At 36.5% G+C, this 26,397-nt stretch overlaps 2 protein-coding genes across 2 annotated transcripts; one reads left to right on the forward strand and one right to left on the reverse strand.

Annotated features, from left to right (window-relative positions):
* Positions 1-3,177: 3,177 nt before the first annotated feature.
* Positions 3,178-7,395, forward strand: LOC121416567. The gene is made up of 3 exons (XM_041610061.1): positions 3,178-3,448; positions 5,303-5,469; positions 7,002-7,395. The coding sequence occupies exons 1-3, from the start codon at positions 3,385-3,387 to the stop codon at positions 7,224-7,226; spliced, it is 456 nt and encodes a 151-aa protein (XP_041465995.1). The 5' UTR covers positions 3,178-3,384; the 3' UTR covers positions 7,227-7,395.
* Positions 7,396-12,310: 4,915 nt separating this feature from the next.
* On the reverse strand, positions 12,311-26,377 carry LOC121417242 (peptide chain release factor 1-like, mitochondrial). Its single transcript, XM_041610877.1, has 8 exons — positions 26,308-26,377; positions 23,396-24,033; positions 22,148-22,283; positions 20,288-20,370; positions 18,718-18,901; positions 17,958-18,121; positions 16,627-16,744; positions 12,311-12,966 (listed from the first exon to the last, which is right to left on the reverse strand). Exons 2-8 carry the CDS (start codon positions 23,981-23,983, stop codon positions 12,608-12,610), a joined length of 1,632 nt encoding a protein of 543 aa, XP_041466811.1. The 5' UTR covers positions 23,984-24,033; positions 26,308-26,377; the 3' UTR covers positions 12,311-12,607.
* Between the last annotated feature and the right edge of the window lie 20 nt (positions 26,378-26,397).

Genomic DNA, 26,397 nt, shown 5'->3' on the forward strand with positions numbered 1-26,397 from the left:
GGCATCACCAATTTTTCCAATGGGTAGATAGCTCTGGAGAACCTTGATTTAAGCTACGCCTACCATTGTTCTCTTTATCCATGTCTTTACAATATATATATATATATATATATATATATATATATATATATATATATATATATATATATATATATATATATAATATATATATATATATATATATATATATATATATATATTTATATATATATATATATATATATATATATATATATATATATATATATATATATATATAATTAATATATAAATATAAAGAATGAAGGAGGCGGAATAGAAGAAGGGGCAGGATGATTTGGACTCATCCACTCTGATTCAGTTGCTTGATTTCCATCATGTGGAGTCTTCTCAACTGGAGCATCCTCCATGTCTCCTCCATCCCCACTTGGTGTTCTTTGTTCGTCCTCCAACTGTGACGTTGATGGCCGGTCTTCATCAGTTTCTTGACAACTTTTGAAGAAGGTCGTAATTTTTGACGTTTTCAAACGCTTTGCTTGCGACATGCTTGGACAATTTCACGTCATTACATTGACCGAAATTCACAAGGTTGAATTGAATCTTGTCTAGAAATTAGTCAAATTTTTATCGCGTAAATGCGCGAGATGATTATGTTTTTTGTCAAAGGTCCGACAATGAACACGCTGAGGGTCGAGTTAGGCTTGTTCTGTGATCTTAGACCATAAATTAATCTTATCCATGGATTGATTCAATCTGCCTTCGTGAATTAAGGCATGTCTATATATTGGATGATTCTACCTTCTTTGAAAAGCGCAAAGTACTCTGAAAAAAATAGTGAAATAGTTCACTCTTTAAGGAGTGAATATATGAAAGAGAGAATATTGAGTGAAAAAAACCTCGGATATCACTGAGGCCATCCAAAAAATTTGCACTTTCATTCCAAAATCATTCATTTACTAATTCGCTCCTTAGAGACTGAAAATTTTCACCTTTCCTTTGCAAAGTAGGGGTTGAGGACATGGCCAGCAGGGAAAAGGGTCAGTGTATGTATATAGGTAATTTCTTATTAATTCGTTTGAACAGTGTTAATGTGTTATGAAAGCAATTGCTCTGAAAGGGAGTGATTAAGCGACACTTTCTTAAATCTGTAATGAAATATTTTGAACTTATCTCCTTTGCAAATACATAATTATTATAAGGAAATGTACTTGGTGAAACTCTGAATTAGAATCCTTAAATGTATATGACGACGCAAGACAGTTGTTATTACTTAAAACTTGCAAGTTGTAAATGCATATAAGATGATTGACTCTGAATAAAAGTCCAATTTTGATCATGTTTGTCATTGCTGTACGTTATGATTATTACTGCTATTATTATTGATTGATTTTAACTAGCATTCATTGCTTTATTACTTTATAGTTTTGCTTCTTCCCCCACAGAAACCTGGGGGGGATGATTGTACACACCATCCCCCCCACCTAAAATTCTGGGGGGATGCATCCCCCCATCCCCCCCCCCCCGCTATCTACGCCCCTGATGGTAATCCTATGATGATGATGATGATGGTGACGATGGAAATAAGGATGACAACAACACCAATATCTATGGTAATATTGGGAAATGACTATCACCTAGGTAGAAATAATGATGATAATGATAATAATCATCATAGTAATTATTAAAACTATTTATTTATTTATTATTTATTATCAATTCGGCAATTACAATATATAAAATAAATTTCAACAAAATACAAATATTAAGCATAGCCGTAGCTGGGTACATGTAGCTTAGCTGCCTGTGTATGGGGAAAAGCTAACTCGATAACTGTGACCCGAGGGTCTCCCTCCCCGACCAAGCTACATGTACCCAGAATTGGTCTGTAATGATGATAATTGATTAAAACAATAATAACATTCATGATCATAATAGCAAGTAGCTGTTAATTCGAATATCATATCAAAACCATGTGTTGATAGAGATCCGGTAGAAGTAGCGCAGGGGGCCCTTTATGGATGTTTACAACATGGGTCTCAACAAAGGCATTCACTAGCGCCTTTCATTACAGTATTTTCCCCCATTTGCCATGTTTACTAGTGCAAGGAAACACTTACTAGTCAGACAAGCTTTGAATCGTCGCCATGGTTGCCATGAGATGGCTTGTTATGGACGAATGTGAATAGGATGCTCCAATAATATTTTCATTTATCTTCTGTACATCTCTAATCTTAATCTGGTTATACTTTGTCTAACTTATATGTTAACGTTAAATGTTTTGGACCCCACGGAAGACCAGCGTGACTGTGCCAGTCACGCTGAATGTGGGCTATCCACCGCATTCTATTGTATATAATTGTGCTTTTAATACGGAAATAAATACCACCACTACTACTACTATATACTACAGTGGATGGTGTACACTTTGTATTAAACTGTCATGGAAATGTGGACAAATGCAATGTGTGTATTCTTACAGGTATTCGTGGGCTTTGCAATATATCAGATGAATATCTCTTTTAGGACAGAATATTGATATTAAATGACCACTTTTCTTTTTGCCTGTAAATCTTGCCAAAACATCGGTTGTGCAAAAAAGACGATGACGCTCTGTCAAGCGAAAAAAAAAAGATGGAGGGGGGCTGCCAGTGCTATGTATTCACATCGTTAACCACGTGACAATATTGATCACACTGTTTAAATGTTTAACATTAACAATGTCACGATTGTTTCACACTATGTTTCACAGTGTGAATACACTGTGATACAACACCGTGTGCCCTTGCGGTTTACAGCAGATCTAGAAGTTCGCTTGCCAACTCTTGTTTTAGGTGGTAATGTTTTGAATAAACATGTCTTCGATATGAGTTTTTTTCTTTCTGTTACCGTTCCTCATATGTGAATATTAAAATAGTATTTCAGAATGTTTGACAGTATACATACGGTGATCCGCAAACATCGAAATAGGGTATTAACTTAATTGAGAGAGTGGGGGTCACAATTTGAAGCTGAATGGCTCAATGATAACAACTTCACACACACACACACATACACCATCACATAGGCCTACCTTCTTTCTTCCACCCATCAGCAATCGTATCAAAGTACCAACAGGAACTTTCTCGGCAGACAGTTTTCTTTTTTTCCCTTATTCTCCAATCATGCGATATGCGAGCCTTGGAAATTCAATACACCATATTATAACTATTGTTTGGAAAGCACATTTTACGATTTTATTTCAAGAAACTTCTTTTTAGATTTAGACCTTATGTTCCAGTCTACTGCATTATGTATATCTTTGTTCGTTAGGCACAACTCTAACGCCTTTATTCCAGTAGTTCTTTCGGATAAATTTTTATATCTTGTCCGTTGAGCGTGTTTAGAAAGCAGCATAGTATACTGAGGATGTCAATGGCCTGTAAAATGTTGCAACTGGGATTTTTCTTCACTTTCATGAATGTTATGATGGGTAAGAATTTCTCTGTATATTTTGCTCTATTTTAGCCAGTAAATGGATCTTCACTGAATAACACTGGTATAACTGATACGATTAAAGCATTTGTACGTACAATAGTTCAATAGTTATTTTTCAGAAGCGATATATATATGTATATTCACAACGTGTTTTCACAAAAAATGTTAATTATTCTTTAAATGGGTATAGTGAGAAAGTTACCAAATCATTTTGTATAAAATTTTGTAATCGCAAAATAGCACAACTGACATAAATTGTATGCGATATGGTCTTGAACACATGAAATGTGAGCATTCTTTCGCCACTCATTTTGGAATCAAACCGATGGTCTTTTAAGACTAATTGGTGTTGTATAAACAACTTTCTGGTGTTAGACCAAAACGAAACTGGTGTTGTTTAACACTTCTCTGGTGTGGAAAAATATAGATTCCGGGCTGGTGTTAATCAACACCGGAGTTTTTGCAGTGTACCCCAGTGTACCCTATAAAGACCAGTCATTTGCGCTTCTCTGACAACAAAAATCAAAGAAAGTTCTAACAGGCAAATATATACATGTATATACAAATATATATGTATATACTTTAAAAACAAGAGTCTTCGGTTTTGGTGGTAATGTTTTGAAAAAAAGTCGTCGATATGAGTTTTTGTTTTTATCTTCTGTTACCGTTCCCCATTCATGTCATTATGTGGATATTAAAATAGTATTTGAGAATATGTGACAGTATATGCATTACGGTGATCCGCAGACATCCAAATAGAGAATTAACTTAACTGAGAACGGGGGGGGGGGGGCATTTGAAGCTGAATGACTTAATGATAATCATGGAATTATTTTTTTTTAATTGACGAACCGACCAACCCACCCTTCGCACACAAAAAATCCATCATGTACTTTTTCCATCCATCAGCAATCTTATCAATATAAGGAATAACAGGAATTTTCTTGGCAAATACTTTTTTACATATTCTCCAATCATGCCATATGCAAGCCTTGGGAATTCGAGACAACCTTTTAGAACTATTGTTATTAAGAGAACATTTACGAGGTTATTTCAAGAAACTCCTGTTTAGATTTAGAGTATATTCCAGTCTATTGCATTATGCATATCTTTGTTCGTAAGACACTATTCTAAAGCCTTTATTGCATGAGTTTTTTTTTCAGATAAGATTTTATATTTTGTCAGTTGAGCGTGTTTTCGTGGGATACGCTTTTATATTACACTTTTTATCAATAAAATGTTATTTACATACACACACATATTTGGCGTTCACCGAGTAAAGGGATAGAGCCTCATCGATCTGGCGCTGCACAGCGGCTGCCAGGCCCACGATCAATTGGGCAAAGCAAATTTTCGGAGTATTTTATTTCATGTCTATTTCGAACAATAAAAAAATAAAATATGGATTTTCATAAGCCTTGTACTAGCTATCAGGGATGGTTTTCTCCTAAGTACCCATTCCCCTGTGGCAGTAATTTAATATAACCCAGGTAGTATATCGTTTTATGTCATCATGAAACCAAAAAAAATGAAGTATAACTTTGAAAAATGACTTTTTAGCCATTTTATGTAATGGAGTAATGGAGTACATGGAAGAGTAGCCCTTGCCTTACATCACTATGACATCACATATGCAGCCAACTTGAAGTGTCCATGGGTATAGTGATTACCAATTTTTTTTTACAACTTTTAAGAATTTATAGCTTTCTTATTGTCCGATATTGTTCAAACTTAATATATCAACATGTCTGATTTTTCATTTTCCTGTAAAAACAAGTTTTTTTTATTTGGATTGGATTCCCCTTTAAAAGTTTAAACATGCCACTGGCTGGTATATATTCCTTTCTAGGAGTAACTGAAGGGATTACTTGTTTCGAGTGCAATTATGACTCCGTACGGCTACACGACACCAACCCATTCGTTCTCACTGGGCCCACCTCATGCGGACCTGACTTCGATGAGTCTGGGCCTGACGTGGGGACGGTCGAGTGCGGCATACATGTGGATTCCTGTTCCGTGAGTTTGTTTTGTTTTTCTTGGCCTTATTCAATTATTTTCACCATTTCATTTTCTATCAATTAGAAATCAGAGAGATACACCGCTCTGATCATATGGTAAAACAATCGTAATTTGAATGATCGAGTGAAAAATAGGGTTTATGACGAGTTTTTAGCACGTGTGAAACCAAACTAAAACACCATTAGAATCACGAACGCTAATCACAATTACAATTTTTTTTTCTACTCCGGAGGTGAATTCCAGTTTCACTCAAATCACGGTACGAATTTTGCGTGTGAAAGGCTTGACCTCCAAAACATCATTTGGGGGCGGAGCTTAATTACGTGATCTTTTAAGCACTTCCGTAGATAATACAATTGTCATGCACTCATTGTATTTGCGATGCAGTGCTTTTATTAACAAGCCACCAATGACACATATACCGCCTTCGCTCGGGAATTCGAATTCAAATCATAGTTTTCGAGTCAACGTCAAATAGGTCCGATGATTCTAAAGACGAAGTGCAATCATTATCATAATGATGATTCAATATTCACGTGTGAAAAGGCCCAGAGTTTGGTCAAATGAATTGAATCAAAGCAATTTGTTACCATCAATCATGACACTTGATGTAACATTTCATGAATTACAGGCCTATGTTATATTTTATTATGTTATTGTAATATATGAGGTCAATGACAATAGACGTATGACACACACACACACACATTTTTTTTTTACAATGAAGAGGCCCACTAGAGTGCAAGGCTTAAAGTTTAATTGTGGGCTCCTCAAACTTATTAAGTAAACTAATAACATCTATGGGAACAAGGCAACGAAACGCTGCCCGCAATAAGCATGAATCTGTTTTAAGCAAGGGTGGGACAAGAAAAATTCCAAGAATACAGAAATTTATATGAAAACATTTATATATTACAAAGCAAAGTATCAGAAAATAAGACAAAAAAGCATATTATAAATGACTTCAAATATATCAGCATAATTTCAGATCTTTAAACATTAGCAAAGAAAAATGATTCGAAGTTTACATCAAACGAAATAAATCATAAGGAAAATCTGCACCCTAAAACAGTGATACAACAGCAAATTTTACGTGCAACCTTTATGAAAAGGATAAACATTGGCATCCTTCTTATTTTTGTTTACACTCATTTTCACCACAAAGAGTGCATATTTATTTTAAGAGCATAATCGACCACAGGGGGGGGGGGCCGGTGACAGGAGCTGTAGCCCCCTCCTCCTGGAATGCTGAAAACTTTCTTTAATGAAAATTCTCACAAACTTCAAACAAGAAGTTTGCACAAAATTATTCAATTTCACTCTTTTGAAAATGCCCACCCCCTCCCGCCCCATTTCTTGGGAAATGGTGTGCATCTTGCCCCGGCCCTCCCCCCGGAACAAAATCTTCCTGGAAAGTGTTATGCGTCTTGCCCCCCCCCCCCCGAACAAAATTCTCTAGATTTCTGTAGAAATAACGTTGTTCTCTCCCTCACCCTCTCTCCTTGTGTTCCAATCACTCTCTTTTCCAGTTAGTTCTCTTCTACCACGGTAAAGCGTTGACAGGAATCCAGCGAGGATGCGCCTTCGATTCAAGCTGCCAAGAGGGCTGTTTGGAGGGCTCTCAAATCAAGACATGCTTCCATTGCTGCGGTGAAAACTTCTGCAACTCCTCGTCAACAAACCGTTCCTCCGCGGGACTACTTCTCTTTGCGGCACTATGGGCGTATCTTACGGTTCACTTCGGGAGAGGATAGAAATAATCTTTTTTCACCGCCCCTCCCTCCTCCCACCCCTCCTAGATATGGTTTCGACATCTGTTTGACATAACCTGTGTAAGATATCGAAGTTAAAAATGGATTAGAGGATGATCCTATTATCTACCCCGACTTATGAATAGGAATATTGTTGTACGTTAGATATATTGAACTTAAAACTGATTCTATGGGAAAAAACGACCGCCGCCCCTCCCCCCCCCCCCCAGAATTATGGTATCACCTCTCTGTGCTAAAAAAAATAAGATGTCCTAGTCGGTTAAAAAGGTATTTCTGTCAACATTTTTTTCATTGTGTGTGTTGACAATGTGTGAATGTGTGTGTACATTTCCATGATAGATTTATGATTGATTTGGTTATCTAAAACAGCGAAAATGATGGCATTGCCCGGACAGTGTGAAAGAGGAAGATACCAGTCTTTTTACTCTAGTGTGTTTTTTTGTGGTGCTAAGTTTCAACACCTTAACTCTAAAAAATGAAGTGCAAATTTCGCACTTAGAGAGCTTGTATATAGTCACTGCAATTCGGAGTACTTATTTTCTAGTTCAAATTTGAATTACTAAATCAGCAATTTGAGGTGCAGTCACTATACAAGCTTATTCGGTGCTTCATTTTTTACTATATGTGTGTTAAATTAAAGTCAACGACCAACGTAAATGACGTAATCTACAATGTATACAGTCTTTAAAAAATGAGGTGCTAATTTAGCTCTTATAAGTACTGCACATTGCAAAAACTCCGGTGTTAATTTAACACAAGCCCGAAATCTATATATGTCCACACCCTGGGGGGCCACTTCCATTCACGAGTGGATACCATGCGCGACCATGGGGTCTCGAAAAGCACCCTAAACACGTAATTTCCATATTCTGAAAATGCACCCCTTAACAAGTATTGGCGTGTGAAACCCTACCCTTAACAAGTATTGGAAACAAAACGATACTCTTGGCAAATATTCCCTGAAATGAACCCCTAAACAAGTACAGGAATGTTTTATTGTTACGGGTCCTTCGGTCGTCGGCTTTACCTTATTTGGTTTAGTTCGACCCCAGCACTTCTACACCTCGCGCAAATCGGACTCTAAATACGTAGTTTTGGGGAAAAAGGACTTCCTTTATAAAACATTTTAATTTTGTTTTATCATCCCCGCAAATTCGACCCTAAACACGTAATTTTCCGAGCGAAATAGATACCCTTTTTTCATTATTTTTGTGTTTTTGACACCCTTATCACGTTACGTACGTAACGTGCCCTATCGTGTTTTCTTGGTCGCGCATGGTATCCACTCGTCAATGTAAGTGGCCCCCCGGGGTCCACACCAGAGAAGTATTGAAACACCAGTTTGGAATAAAACCGATGCTGTTTTCATACTAATTGGTGTTGTATAAACACCTATCTGGTGTTAGACCAAAACGAAACTGGTGTTGTTTAACACTACTCTGGTGTGGACATAGATTCCGGGCTGGTGTTAAATCAACACCAGATTTTTGCAGTGCACTTCGGAGTGTTCAATTACTAGTTCAAATTCAAATTACTACATCATTCAGGACTCCGAGGTGCAGTCACTTTGCAATCTCCTTCGGTGCTAAATTAGCACTTCATTTTAGAGTGTATGTGTGTTAAATCTAAGTAAACGACTAACATAACAGCGTAATCAACGATGTATACGTACTAAAATTAAATTTGTATGTTTTTATTTTACTGATGTACTTTATAATTGATTCTAAGAAACCGAAATTAAATTTAATTATCTAAATTCCGTAAAGAGAGGATGTCATGTAGGCTTATAGAGAATTTGTAGAATTCTCATTAAATTAATGTACATAATCCTTGAAAAATGAATAAATGTTATCACAATGTGTTATATATTTCTTCTTTTTTATGTTGTGTTTTTTTATTTGTTTATTTGTTATGATTAACATTATTTTTATTCTAATTAATTTTATTTCATTTTATTTGTTTATTTATTCATCAATTTTATTATTATTATTACTTCATTTATTTTTATTATTATTACTTTTAATATTATTTTTTTATTCATTTTTTTTGTGGGAGGGGGCTTTTTTAATTATTCGCTCGTTGTGAATTTCCTGATCATATACCTATAACATGATAAATGACATCAAATGTTTTCATTCAGCATAGGGACAGGTAATCGTACTGTTATCAATCCATGTCAGAAATAGACTTGCCTAAATAATAATCAGTGAATTATATTAAGCCTCACTTGTAGGCCTGCAGGAAACAGCAAAGTTGAATCCACTTACATTAATAAAAAGTGTTATATTGTTTTACACTACACTCTAGGTAAATTATCACAAGGGGTAAGGACAACTTTCCAATAGGCCACGGTACTTTATTATCAGGGATTTGTGGTTTTCTTCCAAGTACCCATTCCATTGGGGCAATAATTTAAATATAACCCAGGTAGTATATTGTTTTATGTCCTCATGAAAGAAAAATATAATTTGAAATAAAACTTTTGGGGAAAATTACATTTTAGCCATAATATGTATTAGAGTACATGGAAGAGTAGTCCTTGCCGTACATCACTATGACATTCCATTTGCGGCAAATTTGAAGTCTCCATGGGTATAGCGATTACCAATACGCTGATTTACAACTTTTAAAAAGTCATAGCTTTCTTGTTGTTTGTCCAAACTTTCACCAATCAACTTGTCTGATTTTTCTTTTCCTTATAAAAACAAGTTTTAATTTGGGTTAGATTTCCCTTTAAAGGTATTGTTTAACTTTGTGAGCAGACGATTTAAAAAGTTCTCAAACCAGGATGAAACATGCGTACAAGTGCATGTATTAGAACTAATAAACCCTGAAAACAACGGTTATTAAGAATGAAAAGCTAAAACTACATGGCAAACCCCCATTTTGTAAATAGGTGTCTTATAGACACCTAAATAGTACACATAAGTGTATGGGATGAAATTGAGATGGTGTTTCCGGTCACTTTATATTTCAATTTTTTCTGGGCTTCATTTTTGTAACATATCACAGACACAAGTGACAGGTGTGACCTTCTAGCTCAGATTTTTTTGAAAGTCAAACCAATGTTAACAAATACTAGAGCTAAACATTTTTAGAAATAAAATTTCATGGTGATAGGGTAATGAGAAATAATGACACATACATAGATAGGAATATATATCTCTAAAGTGGTTACAGACTGAAAGAGGCGGGGTTAGGTAGCATGTTGCACACCGCATATATTCGTAATTCCGAAGCTTCAGTATTCCGAAAGTTCGGATATTCTGAAGGTTCGTTATTCCGAAGGTTCGTAATTCCAAAGGTACGTAAGTCCGAAAACGAAATGAGGTTCGTAATTCCGAAGGTTCGTTAGTCCGAAAACAAAGTGAGGTTCGTAATTCCGTAGGTTCATTAATCCGAAACCGAAATGAGGTTCGTAATTCCGAAGGTTCATTAGTCCGAAAACGTAATTATTAACAATACTTATTTCATTTTCGGACTAACGAACCTTCGGACCAACAAACCTTATTTCGTTTCCAGATTATCGAACCTTCGGAATAGCGCCACAAATGTTCGGATTAACGAACATCGAGGTATAGGCAATTTACGTGTTTCGGAATTACAAACCTTCGGAATTACGAAGTGTAACCGTTGCACACTACAAAAAAAGAAGTGTTAATTTAGCACTAACGGTGCTTGTATAGTGACTGCACTACGAGTGCTGATTTTCTAATTTAGATTTGAACTAGAAAATCAACACTCATAGTGCAGTCATTATACAAGCAACGTAAGTGCTAAATTAGCACTTCATTTTGTACAGTGTATACTCCTCGCTACAAAGGCAAATGTGAGATTCCGACCGAAAAAACATCTAAATATAGACTAATTATAACCCGAAATGAGATGGCGTCCTTCCATAATCCCTCCAAAAATTGATTAATCTATATCATTTACTGACCTATACAATGGTCTAATAATCAGATGAATATCTGTTTGGTATATCAAGGAGACTCCGCCAAGCGGCCTATTTAATAGGCCTGATAAAAAAAAACCCGAAGTCAACCATGTTATGCATTGTTTAAATCATTATAAACAATGCTGTTTACTATATCAATCACACAGTAGTTGATTAAACAGTTTACACAAGTGTGGAAAATCATTAAACAACAAAGTCTAAATTCAAACATTTAATCATCAATAATTTAAGCATGGTTGTTACAGATTTTAAACACTTGTTTGAACAACTACTGTGCGATTCACATAGTAAACAACGTTGTTTAAATTACATTTTTAAAGTGTGAGAAGAACCTTGTAATTGTGATTGATTTGTTTTTCCTTCTAGGATCCAGAAAAAGGGAGAAACAAAATTAATTAATATTAATGAACATAAATGATAGAAAAGATATTCATTTCGAATGGGTTATTCTGTTTTGTCACAAGCAATATGCAGACTTGGCGGGTATAGGAAGGTCTCATTTTAAAAAAATTTAGATGCTGAAGGGGGGTATGATGATAAATCCACCGTGCTATTGTAATCATCATAACCCCCCCCCTGCCCCCTCCATTGGGCAGTCTTCAAGACGATCCAAGCAGTCAATTTGTTTTAAATTTAAGAATAATAAATTTTAAAATGAATATAATGATTTTGTGGTCAAACAGTGTTTTGGAAAAAAATAGTTGAAAATAATGTTAAAAAACAAGAAATCAGAAATCCGAGAAAACCTACACGGAATGTTCATTTTGAAGCTGCTTTTATTTCAAGTAAATTTCTTCAACATGGGACAAATACAAAGATTAAGTTAGTCACAATGGACATTCAAAATGACCATTTAAAAATGTTCGTTTTCCACAGCCAGGCAATGTCAGCACATTCAGTAAAATGGGTCTAGAAATTCCCAAAATAAAAGTCATCACTTCGTAAAAAGGGTATAAGCTTCATCTTTTCATTACGATACAACATTTGAGGCATTATTTAGTTTCGCGAATACATAATATAATATTTGTTAAGGATACTGTAAGATGGGCAAATCAATAGGGAAATCCTGGGGAAGTCTGTGTACGAGCATGATGTCTACCTGCTAGTAACAGTGACCCCCCCCCTTCCATGTTTTCTGGTATATCCTGACACTCCTGGCCTTCCATACAACTAACCATCATCTCGTCTAAGAGTTCAGATCCTAGTAGATACTCCAAGGACACGACTGATCCGATCTTCCATGATCCTATCATGAGTTCTCAGTTCGTTTCATGCACTTCTAGAATTCTTTCTCGTATATTCTGACACTCCTGGCCTTCCATACAACTAACCACCAAATCACCTAAGAGTTCAGATCCTAGTAGATACCCTATGGATACGACTGATCCGATCTTCCATGATCCTATCACGAGTTCTCTTTGCTTGTATCATAAACTTCTAGAATTCTTTCTCGTATATCCTGACACTCCTGGCCTTCCATACAACTAACCATCATCTCGTCTAAGAGTTCAGATCCTACTAGATACTCCATTACTCCATGGATACTACGACTGATCCGATGGTCCGTGATCCTATCTTGCTGGTAATTATACGTACGAATCTTTTCAGAGCGCCCTCTTGTGCCCACCTGTGAACGACGCATCGATCTTTCAGAGTTGGTCTGGTCTTCAAGGATCCGGTTGTAGATTCGAGTCTGTAGCATCGTCATGGCGATCGAACGATTCTTGTGTTGGGAACGCTCTTGTTGACTTTCAGCCGAGATACCTTATATAAGATCAAAACAAAATTGAAATAAATACGACTAAGAAAGAAGATGCTACAACTTGAATTTGATTTCTTATATGCTCAATTGTTCACATCTACTTCTCTCACCTAGTTTTTGATTGTTTTTTTTATTTCCATATTAAAATCACAAATAGAATAAATGAAAATCAAAACACTTTTTTTCAATGAAGGATAACCCATTTCAGTGATATTTACAAAATATCAATGTTCTTTCATTTGATCCTAATTATAAGAAAAATTAAAACAAGACATAAGACACAAAACAATAATTAACATACATGCAGTATTGAACAAAATAAAAGGAAACCTGACAAACCCAGGACAAATAATGTATGATGCAATAAATAATCAAGATTCATAAAGATAACTTCTAACGTTTGATAAAAAGGACTGTATCATTAAAGGGGAATGAAAGCTTTATAACAAGATAGCTTGTATGAAAACGGAAAAATCAAAGAAACAGATCAACAAAAATTTGAGAAAAATCTGACAAATAATTAGGTGGTTTTGAGCATTTGAATATTGCGATCACTATTGCTATGGAGATCTTCACATTGGCAATGCGACAAAGATGTGTGATGTCACTTGTGAGCAACTCTCTCCATTTTTTAGCATTATATTTCACTTAAATTGCCTCTTTTATCACATCTATCAGTAGATCATGTAGTCTTTCTAGAGGAGGGCATGTAACACAGATTTTTAAGGAATACATCATGGATATAAAACAGTTTTTAATTTTGTATCACCATAAGAAAGAACAAAAAGAGACATTTGATGGTATTTAAAAGTCCATCAAAGGGAAAGTTGTTGACATGTGACATCACACATCCTTGTCGCATTGCCAATTGAAGGGTCTCCATAGAATTAGTGATTGCAATATTCAAATGATCATAGCTTTCTCATTGTTTGTACATTTTTCTCAAACTTTCGTTGATCTGTTTCTTTGATTTTCAGTTTCGACACAAGCCTACTTATTCCAAAGGTTTCATTCCCCTTTAAAGAAAGATTGATAACATGGGATGGTGGTCATGTGTTTCATCAGAGCTTTCTTTTATTATAATTTTAGGGGCAGAAAACCCCACTATGTAGATTGATAATATCGGTCTGTAGTAGACATATACCTGTTGGTATATGGGTGATTCTAACAGCACTGTCTGTAGTAGATATATAATACCTGTTAATATATAGGTGATTCTAACAGCACCGTCTGTAGTAGATATATATAATACCTATTGGTATATAGGTGATTCTAACAGCACCGTCTGTAGTAGATATATAATACCTGTTGGTATATAGGTGATTCTAACAGCACTGTCTGTAGTACATATATAATACCTGTTGGTATACGGGTGATTCTAACAGCACTGTCTGTAGTAGATATATAATACCTGTTGGTATATAGGTAATTCTAACAGCACTGTCTGTAGTACATATATAATACCTGTTGGTATATGGGTGATTCTAACAGCACTGTCTGTAGTACATATATAATACCTGTTGGTATATGGGTGATTCTAACAGCACTGTCTGTAGTAGATATATAATACCTGTTGGTATATGGGTGATTCTAACAGCACTGTCTGTAGTACATATATATAATACCTATTGGTATATGGGTGATTCTAACAGCACTGTCTGTAGTAAATATATAATACCTGTTGGTATATGAGTGATTCTAACAGCGCTGTCTGTAGTAGATATATAATACCTGTTGGTATATAGGTAATTCTAACAGCACTGTCTGTAGTAGATATATAATACCTGTTGGTATATAGGTGATTCTAACAGCACTGTCTGTAGTAGATATACAATACCAGTTGGTATATGGGTGATTCTAACAGCACTGTCTGTAGTACATATATAATACCTGTTGGTATATGGGTGATTCTAACAGCACTGTCTGTAGTAGATATATATAATACCTGTTGGTATATAGGTGATTCTAACAGCACTGTCTGTAGTACATATATATATATTACCTGTTGGTATATGGGTGATTCTAACAGCACTGTCTGTAGTAGATATATAATACCTGTTGGTATATAGGTGATTCTAACAGCACTGTCTGTAGTAGATATATAATACCTGTTAATATATAGGTGATTCTAACAGCACTGTCTGTAGTAGATATATAATACCTGTTGGTATATGGTGATTCTAACAGCACTGTCTGTAGTAGATATATAATACCTGTTGGTATATGGGTGATTCTAACAGCACTGTCTGTAGTAGATATATATTACCTGTTGGTATATGGGTGATTCTAACAGCACTGTCTGTAGTAGATATATATTACCTGTTGGTATATGGGTGATTCTAACAGCACTGTCTGTAGTAGATATATAATACCTGTTGGTATATGGGTGATTCTAACAGCACTGTCTGTAGTATATATATAATACCTGTTGGTATATAGGTGATTCTAACAGCACTGTCTGTAGTAGATATATAATACCTGTTGGTATATGGGTTATTCTAACAGCACTGTCTGTAGTAGATATATAATACCTGTTGGTATATGGGTTATTCTAACAGCACTGTCTGTAGTAGATATATAATGCCTGTTGGTATATAGGTGATTCTAACAGCGCTGTCTGTAGTAGATATATAATACCTGTTGGTATATGAGTGATTCTAACAGCGCTGTCTGTAGTAGATATATAATACCTGTTGGTATATAGGTGATTCTAACAGCGCTGTCTGTAGTAGATATATAATACCTGTTGGTATATAGGTGATTCTAACAGCACTGTCTGTAGTAGATATATAATACCTGTTGGTATATAGGTGATTCTAACAGCACTGTCTGTAGTAGATATATAATACCTGTTGGTATATGGGTGATTTTAACAGCACTGTCTGTAGTAAATATATAATACCTGTTGGTATATAGGTGATTCTAACAGCACTGTCTGTAGTAGATATAGGCCTATATAATACCTGTTGGTATATGGGTGATTCTAACAGCACTGTCTGTAGTAGATATATAATACCTGTTGGTATATGGGTGATTCTAACAGCACTGTCTGTAGTAGATATATACAATACCTGTTGGTATATGGGTGATTCTAACAGCACTGTCTGTAGTAGATATATATAATACCTGTTAGTATATGGGTGATTCTAACAGCACTGTCTGTAGTAGATATATATAATACCTGTTGGTATATGGGTGATTCTAACAGCACTGTCTGTAGAAGATATATAATACCTGTTGGTATATGGGTGATTCTAACAGCGCTGTCTGTAGTAGATATATAATACCTGTTGGTATATGGGTGATTCTAACAGCACTGTCTGTAGTAGATATATACAATACCTGCTGGTATATGGGTGATTCTAACAGCACTGTCTGTAGTAGATATATATAATACCTGTTGGTATATGAGTGATTCTAACAGCACTGTCTGTAGTAGATATATAATACCTGTTGGTATATGGGTGATTCTAACAGCACTGTCTGTAGTAGATATATAATACCTGTTGGTATATAGGTGATTCTAACAGCACTGTCTGTAGTAGATATATAATACCTGTTGGTATATAGGTGATTCTACCAGCACTGTCTGTAGTACATATATAATACCTGTTGGTATATGAGTGATTCTAACAGCACTGTCTGTAGTAGATATATAATACCTGTTGGTATATGGGTGATTCTAACAGCACTGTCCGTTGTATTCACATGCTGACCTCCTGCTCCACTAGCTTTCTTCGTTTCAATCCTCAGGTCTTTAGGGTCCAGTTTCAGATCAATCTAAGTAACAAGAGTTAATATTCACAATGAAAGGAATACAAAACTTTATAATAATAATAGCCATTTATATAGCGCCATCTATCTAGAAATATTCTATTCCGAGGCGCGTTGTTATTATTATTATTACCCCGGCTTTAGCTCGAGCTGCCTCTCAGCGCTCATGCATTCAAGGAATTAATCCTGCCGGGTACCCATTCACCTCACCTGGGTCGAGTGCAGCACAATGTGGATAAATTTCCTGCTGAAGGAAATTACGCCATGGCTGGGATTCGAACCCACGACCCTCTGTTTCAAAGTCAGAAGACTTATCCACTGGGCCACAACGCTTTATGCCTAAAACAGAAATGTGAACAGTTTATTATTTATAGTACTCCAAACACAACCATTTCAGGTATTTGGGCCAACCCACAGGAATTTGAAACTGAAAGATATTTGGAAGTCATGGCTGGTATTGTATTGTTTTTTTTCTTACTTCATACAATTAGCCAATAATTATTCTAAGCTGCAGATATATATTGTAGCTTACATGAGGAGAAGCAACTAATGCTATGACATTGATGCCACAATACTTCCTAGAATATCATAAAGATTTCTTATACTAAGAATGCTACAGCTTCAATTGCAAGCTAACTAAAATGTTTAACCAATAAGACAAACAATAGTAAAGTGGGTATTAAGCAAACTCAAAATGATTCTCAATTATTTTTTGTTTGTGAAAAGTTGCAAAGAAACTTCTGGGAAAAAATCATGCAAGTTGTACCTCTATAAGTTGTGGTAGTACTGTTATAGATGTGGTACTTGTTAAGTTGTACCTCTTTTACGCATACAGCCTTGTTTTTGTACCTCTTTAGGTCATGGTACTTGTATATGTATACGCCTTTTTTTTCCTTTTTTAGGTTGTGGTAGTACCGCTTCAGACATGGTACTAGTATGTATACGCACTTGGTTTATACCTCTTTAGGTTGTGGTAGTACCGCTATTGACATGGTAATAGTATGTATACACCCTTGGTTTATACCTCTTTGGCTTGTGGTAGTACCGCTACAGACATGGTATTAGTAGGTAAACACCCTTGGTTTATACCTCTTTAGGTTGTGGTAGTACCACTACAGACATGGTACCAGTATGTATACACCCTTGGTTTATACCTTTTTAGGTTGTGGTAGTACCGCTATTGACATGGTACTAGTATGTATACGGCTTTGGTTTATACCTCTTTGGGTTGTGGTAGTACCGCTATAGACATGGTACTTGTATGTATACGCCCTTGTCTCTCTGTCTTTGGAACCCTCTGAACCCGATGGACGCCAGCCTCCTGTCTTAGAAGACGATAAGCTTGATCACCAGTGATACTAACGGTAGCATGCCTTAATCCACCTAGAAAAAAAAATTGAAGTAACTTATTTATCTATTTTTTTAGACAGGATGGTCTCTTTGGTACATGGAAACTGCTTTATCCAGATAAACTGATTTGAAAAGTTCAGGCATAGATACATGTAGATAAATAGATATATAGTTACATGTAGATAAATGGTATTAATTTAGCTCTTAAATAGACTGGGCTATTTTGACGCCTAAGAAGACTGGGGGAGGGGGGCTGATTCAGCCCCCCTCCCCCCAGTATATAGAGTATATGCAAATAGTAACTGCGCTATATAAATGGACATATTATTATTTATTGTTTTCTTGAAAATTCACTGCGCTTCCCTTTGCATCCAAAGGACAATGTGCAAATTTTTCTTAGAAAAAATTATGACACAGATGGACTTCCATAGAGTTAAGATTGATTGGATCAATAATAGCTCTTTGTAAGACGGGACCCTGGTTTTACATATTGCTTGGCGGTTTCGTTGATAATTATAGATTTGGAATGTCGAGTCATGCAGAGCCTACTGTATAAAATATATATTGATTTGATAAGGGTACATGTGGCGATCACCCGACCAGTTCCAAAGAATACCGTTTGTACTAACCTATATCTGAGGTGAAGTACTCAAGGATAGTAAAGGTCCAACGTCGGTAATCAGCGTATCGTTGATACATATCAAACATATCAGAGGCAAACAGCATAGCTTCTTGACCTCCCACTCCTGCTGAAAACTCCATTATGACATCATTATCATCGGTCTCTTCGGATGACATTAGAAGGTCGACCAACTATACAAGAAAGATGTCCAAAAGAAATGAGATAATAATAGTGTATATTTGTAGAGCGCGCACACCGTCAGTAGACGCTCATGACTATGGCCAAGCAACAGTTCTCTTTTACAATGGAAAAATGAAATTTTCTTGAACACTTTAGCGCCTATTAATATGGCGGCTCAGCTACAGCCGGGGTAATAATATGATACCAATTATCAAAGCGCAGTAGAGTATATGCACATAGTAGCTGCGCTATATAAATGGACCTATTATTATTATTATTATAGAAATTTATGTAAATACTACACAAGAACCATGAACAAGTACAATGTAAGAGTAATAATTTCACATCTGCTTCATTTACCCCAACCCATCCATCAACCCATCATCATGTGGAACCCAGTGCCCTCTAGCTGCCCCGTTCACTGACAATTTAAGGGGTAAACCCAGTCAGTACATAACTCACAGGAGCTCTAGCAATCCGAGGACACCGGGTCCCACATGAACAGCCAGAGAACGGGAAGGGATGAATCATCTTTCTTACATGTATAATCATAAATGGATTACAACAAAATACATTTAAAATTGGTTACAATTTAAATAGGTATGTCTTAGGCGACCGCACACCTTAAGATTGGTCTGCGACTCAATTTTGGAATAAAACGTATAAGAATTTGATGCTAATATTTAGACTTGGAATATCTTACTGAGTAATGTTCGAAATCATGATTCCAGGCAAGTTACCATTGGAAGGTGAAGTTACCCTAATGGTAACTTTTATACAACGGAGCCCAGGGGCCTGTTGCAGAAAGAGTTGCATTTAAATGCATGCCAAAAAATCAGTCGCAAGTCCCAAATGCGCGCTGTTGATGGGTCGAAAATCAAGTTGCGCATGATTTTTAGAGTTGCAATCAATTGCAACTCTTTCTGCAACGGGCCCCAGATTTGGTAGCTTGATCGCGGGTCAAATGATCATGGTCATATTTATCATGATCATATTTATGGCTTGATTAAAAAGTGACACAACATATGCTCCTGCAACAATTGCTCTGGGCATAATTTTGTCTAAGATATAGGGTTAATAGGGTCATGGTTGCAATAGGGTTATGTATGTTAGGATAGGGCATAGTGTTAACCCTAAAAGGACTGGGCTATTAGAGATGTCTTGAGGACTTATCTTGGCACGCACATTCTTTAATTTCATAATTTGCCTAATTAACACCCAATTTCACTTCAAATTTTCTCCTTTTTTGGAGATGCCATCTCTTCCATCTAAATTAAGAAGAGTAGACAGAAATAAACTATAGAGTTACATCACTTCTCTTAAAATACATAACTAGCTCATCATAAAAACAATGGCTGAGAAAAAAAATTAGCCTATTGAGATTTTCTTGGTCTTACCTCCTCTGATAAATTTTCAATCCTGTCCTGGAGTTGATCCTTCTCAGATAGAGCTAAATCCTGCATCTCTTTATCTTGACCATCTGATGATGAACAGAATAAAAGGATATTCAGGGTTCACTCAAGCATGAGATATGCACAATATGCAATATCAATTCGTCACAAGCACCACGAACCGTCCTCTCTGCGCACTTCGATGCGAAAGTTAAGCGCACTGTATCTATTCCACGAACCTTCCTCTCTGTTACGTTGCCCACCGTGGCGTAAATAATTAACTTCAAGAAAATATAAAGAAACGGGATGAAACTTTGGAACCTGAACTTTTTAACGAAGACACTGGTAAATAATTTGCTCTCCTTGTAGGTGCACTTATTGCTGGTTTAAAAAAAACTTCTTTAAATGCATTTTCTGCAAAAGTAACTTTCGCATCGATATGCGCAGAGAGGACGGTTCGTGGTGCGTGATGAAAATTGATGAAACTTCCAATCAGTTCAGAGAAAATGGTCTCAAAGAAGATCAGTGCCCCATTGCATAAAAGTTACTATTATGGTATTTGCCAACTCGTCCACTCACCGTATGGTCTTTTATTTAGTCCAATTCCATTCCATCCATCAATATTTCGTCTAACAACCATCTGGTCCATTAACAAAAAATAGTCCAATCAGCACTTTGTCTTATCACCATTTCATTTGTGGCCCTTTCGTCTCATTAAACCAGTTGGTCTAATATCCATATTATTTTCATCCACTTTGCACAATTTAACACTTAGTCCAATTAGACCAATGGTATATGGCCTAAATGGCTATTGGACCAACTGGTTATTAGACAGAATGGCAGTAGACTTAATGGAAGTAGACCATTTGGTAAGTGGACGAACTGATGGTAGACCGAATGATAGACGAGTTTGCAATTTGACGATTGGCTTTAAAGAAACCCTTGGAACAAGTGGGCTTGAGTGGAAAGAGAAAAATCAAAGAATAGTATCATGAAGAAAGTTTGAGAAAAGTTGGACAAATAATGAGAAAGTTATGAGCATTTGAATATTGCGATCACTAATGCTATGGAGATCCTCCAATTGGCAATGCGACAGATGTGTGATGTCACATGTGAACAACTTTCCCTTTGATGGACTATAAAACCCAGGGGGGGGGGTAATCGACCAAAAAGTGGTAGGTATTTGCTGCAGGCGAGACAAAAAACGGGGCTATGGAGCAGGCTTATTGTAAAAAAAAATTGCTATGCCTTGGAACGGAAATTAGAGTGTAAAAATGGGGGTCCCCTCTGCGGCAATTAAATGTACCCACCATGCATTATATACAGAGTGCCCCCCCCCCCCGGGCTATAAAATACGCCAAAATCTCTCTTTTTGCTCTTTCTTATGGAGATAAAAACACAAGCCCTCCTTTAGAAAGAATTAATGATCTACTGATAGATGTGATAAAAGAGACATTTTAAGTGAAATATACACAGAAGCAAAGGGAAAGTTGTTCACATATTGATATCACACACCTTTGTCGCATTGCCAGTGGGAGAATCTACATTACAAAAAAGATCTGAACTTCAAATGCTCATAACTTTCTTATTTTTCATTCAATTTTTCTTAAACTTTCGTTGATCTGTATTTTTGATTTTTCTGTATTCACACAAGCTGTCTTGTTCCAAAGGTTTCTTTTTCCTTTAAAGAAAAATTATAAATAAACTGTCATGGAGGATACTGCAGGAGGATATGAGCACTTGCATTCCACAGAAGCATTGACTAAAATCACTGTTAGTTGTACCTATCACAATGCCAGCTGATATAACAATTTTGTCCTTATTTTTCATATTTTTCTAAAACCACATTAAAATCATTACCACTACCTTGGATAAGATGCTGAATTTCATTGATCTCTTCTTCCGTTGAAATCAGCTCGGTCCATTTCTCAAGGATCTCGCCAAGCTCCAACATGGATCCCCGGAGCTCCTTCTGTTTAGAGTCTGACAACGGCTCCCCTCCCTTTTAAAACAAACAAAACAATAAAAGGGAAAATATGACTGCTTTATCTTATATCTGATGTGTATTATTTTTTTATGTACATCTGCAACTTCCAATTTTGGGATTTCATTGGGGTAGCAATTGTGAAAGGTATCTTCTCCTTTCTGCTACCCTCTGACGCTCTCATTGGCCCGAATTTAAGGTGGTTTTGAAAACCCACGGTTGCGTCCATGGTTTATGCGGATTTCCTGTATAAATTATGCTTAATTTACCGCGTATCAGGCGCGTGTATAAAAAATGTCCAATTTTGATGCGCGCTTTTATCATAGTGCACCAAATTGACACCTCTTACCAGGTTATCAACGCTATTTTATTCATGAGTCCACTCTTCAAACAATGGACTCATGAATAAAATAGTGTATCTAACCATGGTAACAGGCATCAATTTGACGCACTGTGACAAAAGCACGCATCAGACATTTTTTATAGATGCACCAGATACGCGGTAAATAAAAGCTTACTTTATACAGAAAAATTGCATAAACCATGGACTCAACCGTGGGTTTTCAAAACCACCTTTGTGAATTTGGGCCATTATGCTTATACCTTGTGTATGACATTCTATTTCTATACTTGTATTATTTTGTAGTGTGTTTTTATGATGAGTGTTAATGGCTCAGCAGCCTATCACAATCAAGTTTTCCAGATGTTGCAATAATGTTTACAACTCTTTATGAAACGGGTCTCTGTCCCGTTTCATTGAAGACTTGTTATAATAACAAATGAACCATTTCTATAAAAAATAATATTGAAGGATTTCAGTAGCTATTATTGCAGATTTGTTACTATAACAAGTTTAATGAAATGGATCCCTGAACAGGCCGTGTCAGACCAAAAGATGTCAAAAGATGGGAGTTGCTGCTACCCTGTTTGGCATTCAACGATTAAAGGGATATAGCCTCGTCGATCTAGCGCTGCACAGTGGCTGCCGGGCCCACGATCGATTGGGCAAAGCAAATTTTTGGAGTATTTAATTTCATGTCTATTTCAAACAATAAAATATGGATTTTCATTTCCATAAAATGTTATATTCCTCTCAATCCTACTGAAGGAAAGAGAATGGTAAGACTAACCTGCAGTCTCTCTGAAATAGCCTGGTGCTCATTTCTCAGATGATCCATGTAGCATCTGAACTGTGGGCTCTTAGGTGAGAGGGGATCACCGGTCTCATTTCCAACAGCACTGGATCCATACCTCTGAACTCTGCAACGTGTGAAGGCACTAGTAACTGCCGACTGGTAATAACTTCTCTTGCGGCAAACATTCATTACAGAATAGGAAGCTATTGCTGAGAAATGATGGTGCACTGGTCTATTCAACATCTGTCTACTTTCCTTGAATCTCCTTGGACCGAGACATATGCAATCAACTCGGTTCCCCTGACATAGCAACGACGAGCTTTGTTTCAAATTCCTGCAAAGAGCTCTTTGGAGTTTACAAATGTCTGACTCTGATGTATGTTGTGATAATGCTGACAGGTTCCGTTTAAAAACTCTGCCAGTATACAAAACATTAGCCTCTCCTCCATGTGTTTTTAGATTAGGAAAGTGAAACACACCATGCCTTGCTGTATGCGGGTTACTGTGACATGCTGCAAACACCTGTCGTTGAAGTCCACAAGATGAAACAAGTCTTGTTGTTCTCTGCATCATGCCAGTCATCGTCTGCACACAATATTCCTTCGAGTAAATCTTTGGTACACATCCATCTTCTGAGGAAAGGTGGGAAGAAAGAAAAAAATGATTATTAACTCTTTGCCTGCTTTGTTCAACTAGTCACAGACAGCGCACAGCCAAGTTTGACGCAAGCCACATTCTTTTACACACAGAATGCATTAAAGGAGAATGAAACCTTTGGAACAAGATGGCTTGTGTGAAAACAGAAAAATCAAAGAAACAGATCAACCAAAGTTTGAGAAAGTTATGAGCATTTGAATATTGCGATCACTAATGCTATGGAGATCCTCAAATTGGCAATGCGACAAAGATGTGAGATGTCACTTGTGAACAACTCTCCCCATTACTTTAGTATATATTTCACTTAAATTGCCTCTTTTATCACATCTATCAGTAGATCATGTCTTCTTTCTCTAGGAGGGCATGTAATCCAGATTTTTAAAGAATACATCATGGATATTTAAAAGAGTTTGTATCACCACAAGAAAGAGCAGAAAGAGACATTTTGAGGGTATTTGATAGTCCATCAAAGGGAAAGTTGTTCACATGTGATGTCACACATCCTTGTCGCATTGCCAAAGGGAGGATCTCCAAAGCATTAGTGATTACAATATTCAAATGCTCATTATTTTCTCATTATTTGTCCAATTTTTCTCAAAGTTTCTTTGTTCTTATTCTTTGATTTTTCTGTTTTGACACAAGCCTACTTATTCCAAAGGTTTCATTCCCCTTTAAGTATATTGTTCATACACAATAATATTGCGTGCATCGCATTGTACTGTGTACACAAAAAAAATCCTTTACAATAAAATAAACAAAACCAATTGTGAGCTGTATCAGATTCCACGTTATACCCCTCTCTCTTATGGTTGCACCTTAGAATAAATATGGCGCAGGAGGGATTTTGTCCGTGGCGGGCAAAGAGTTAAAATAATATTGTGTCTTCTATCTAGAATATGCTTTGTTTGTAAATGTTTTGTCAGTGAGATCTCTCTCTCTTCCTCTCTCTTTCTCTTACTAGGTGATCCCTCTACTGTCTTGGAGATCACGGTGACTGGAAAATGATACTGATAGTAAATCTCTATTCTTTTCAAGACAGACATGAGAGAAATGATTGATCTTTTCTCATGTCTGCTCGTCTCCAGATCTATTTCACTCTTGCCCCATCTATAACTCTTTGGCCATGTTGGCAGATTTCGTTATCTGTTTTTTTGTGTGTGTTTCAATACCTCCTTTCATGCAAACATGTAGACAGCCGTCTGTTTCGAGGAGTTTTTAACACTTTTTTTTATTTCTCTCCGTTCACGGGTCGTGTTGTCCAGTGGTTAGAGCATTGGACTCATAATCGCAAGGTTGTGAGTTCGAATCCCAACTCTGCCATTGTCTCCACTTTGATAAAAAGGCCCGAGAGTGATATCTGCCGTCTATAACGTCAGCCACTATGACTGATTAACCTAGACGTAACATGTTTCATAGGTAATTGGTTATATACCAGCTTGGCGTTTACCAGCTAAATGCTGTCCTGCCAAGTTCCTATTGGAGTTACCACAAACAGAAACAGAAACACAGACGGCTTGTTATCGTGCAGCCAACACTATGGGGTTGACAATGCAATTCCCCAACGGGGCTCCTCGAATTTTGTCTTTATTTCGTAAAAATATATAAAAAGAACTGTACCAAAATACAGATTATTAATATTATTCCGTTTTGGCCTGAAATGTACCAAAACGGGGAAAAATACATTTCGTCTTAAAAGCGGAAAAAACAGTGACTTATTTCAGCTGTCGCACAACTTCACTTACCTGTTTTATCCGAACTTAATACATAAACATATGGCCATTGAGTCCCTGTAAAGATCGAGCTAGTAAAGTAGAACTTCAGTCTCTGTATTTGGTGAGTGGAGCCAGTGCCAGCGGAACAACCAATAGTCATTACTACAGTGTAGGGCCTACATGTACAAACAGAGACCGAAGCTTTCGGTCTAGCAATTATGATGAGTGGAATTGCTGTAGATCTACATCTCTCATTTATTCCCCTCTTTCCACTAGTTAGTCGTGCCCTAGGCTAATTCCCATTTCACTTTCTTCTATGTCTCCAGCTTTAAGTTAGCTTACACAAATATGAATATATGGGACTTGTCATAGTACAAGTACAAACCACCAGGCCTTACCTTACTCTATTTTACTGTAATTTACTCAGTACCTTAATAAAGTTGGAATTTGAATTTTAAATCGTACAATTTTTTCCTCCTTTTCCCTTCTTCAAATTTAAAGCAGTCAATTGCTAAAACGTGAGAAAATGTTACTGACCTGGCTAAAGCCTACCTAAGGCAAAGCAGAACTTCTCGTCGCTCCGATCCGTCTTTGTCGCTCATTTCTAGCGACCAATAAGTACCTTAA

Source organism: Lytechinus variegatus, chromosome 6 (genome assembly GCF_018143015.1).
Source record: "Lytechinus variegatus isolate NC3 chromosome 6, Lvar_3.0, whole genome shotgun sequence".
Classification (NCBI taxonomy): Eukaryota; Metazoa; Echinodermata; class Echinoidea; order Temnopleuroida; family Toxopneustidae; genus Lytechinus; species Lytechinus variegatus.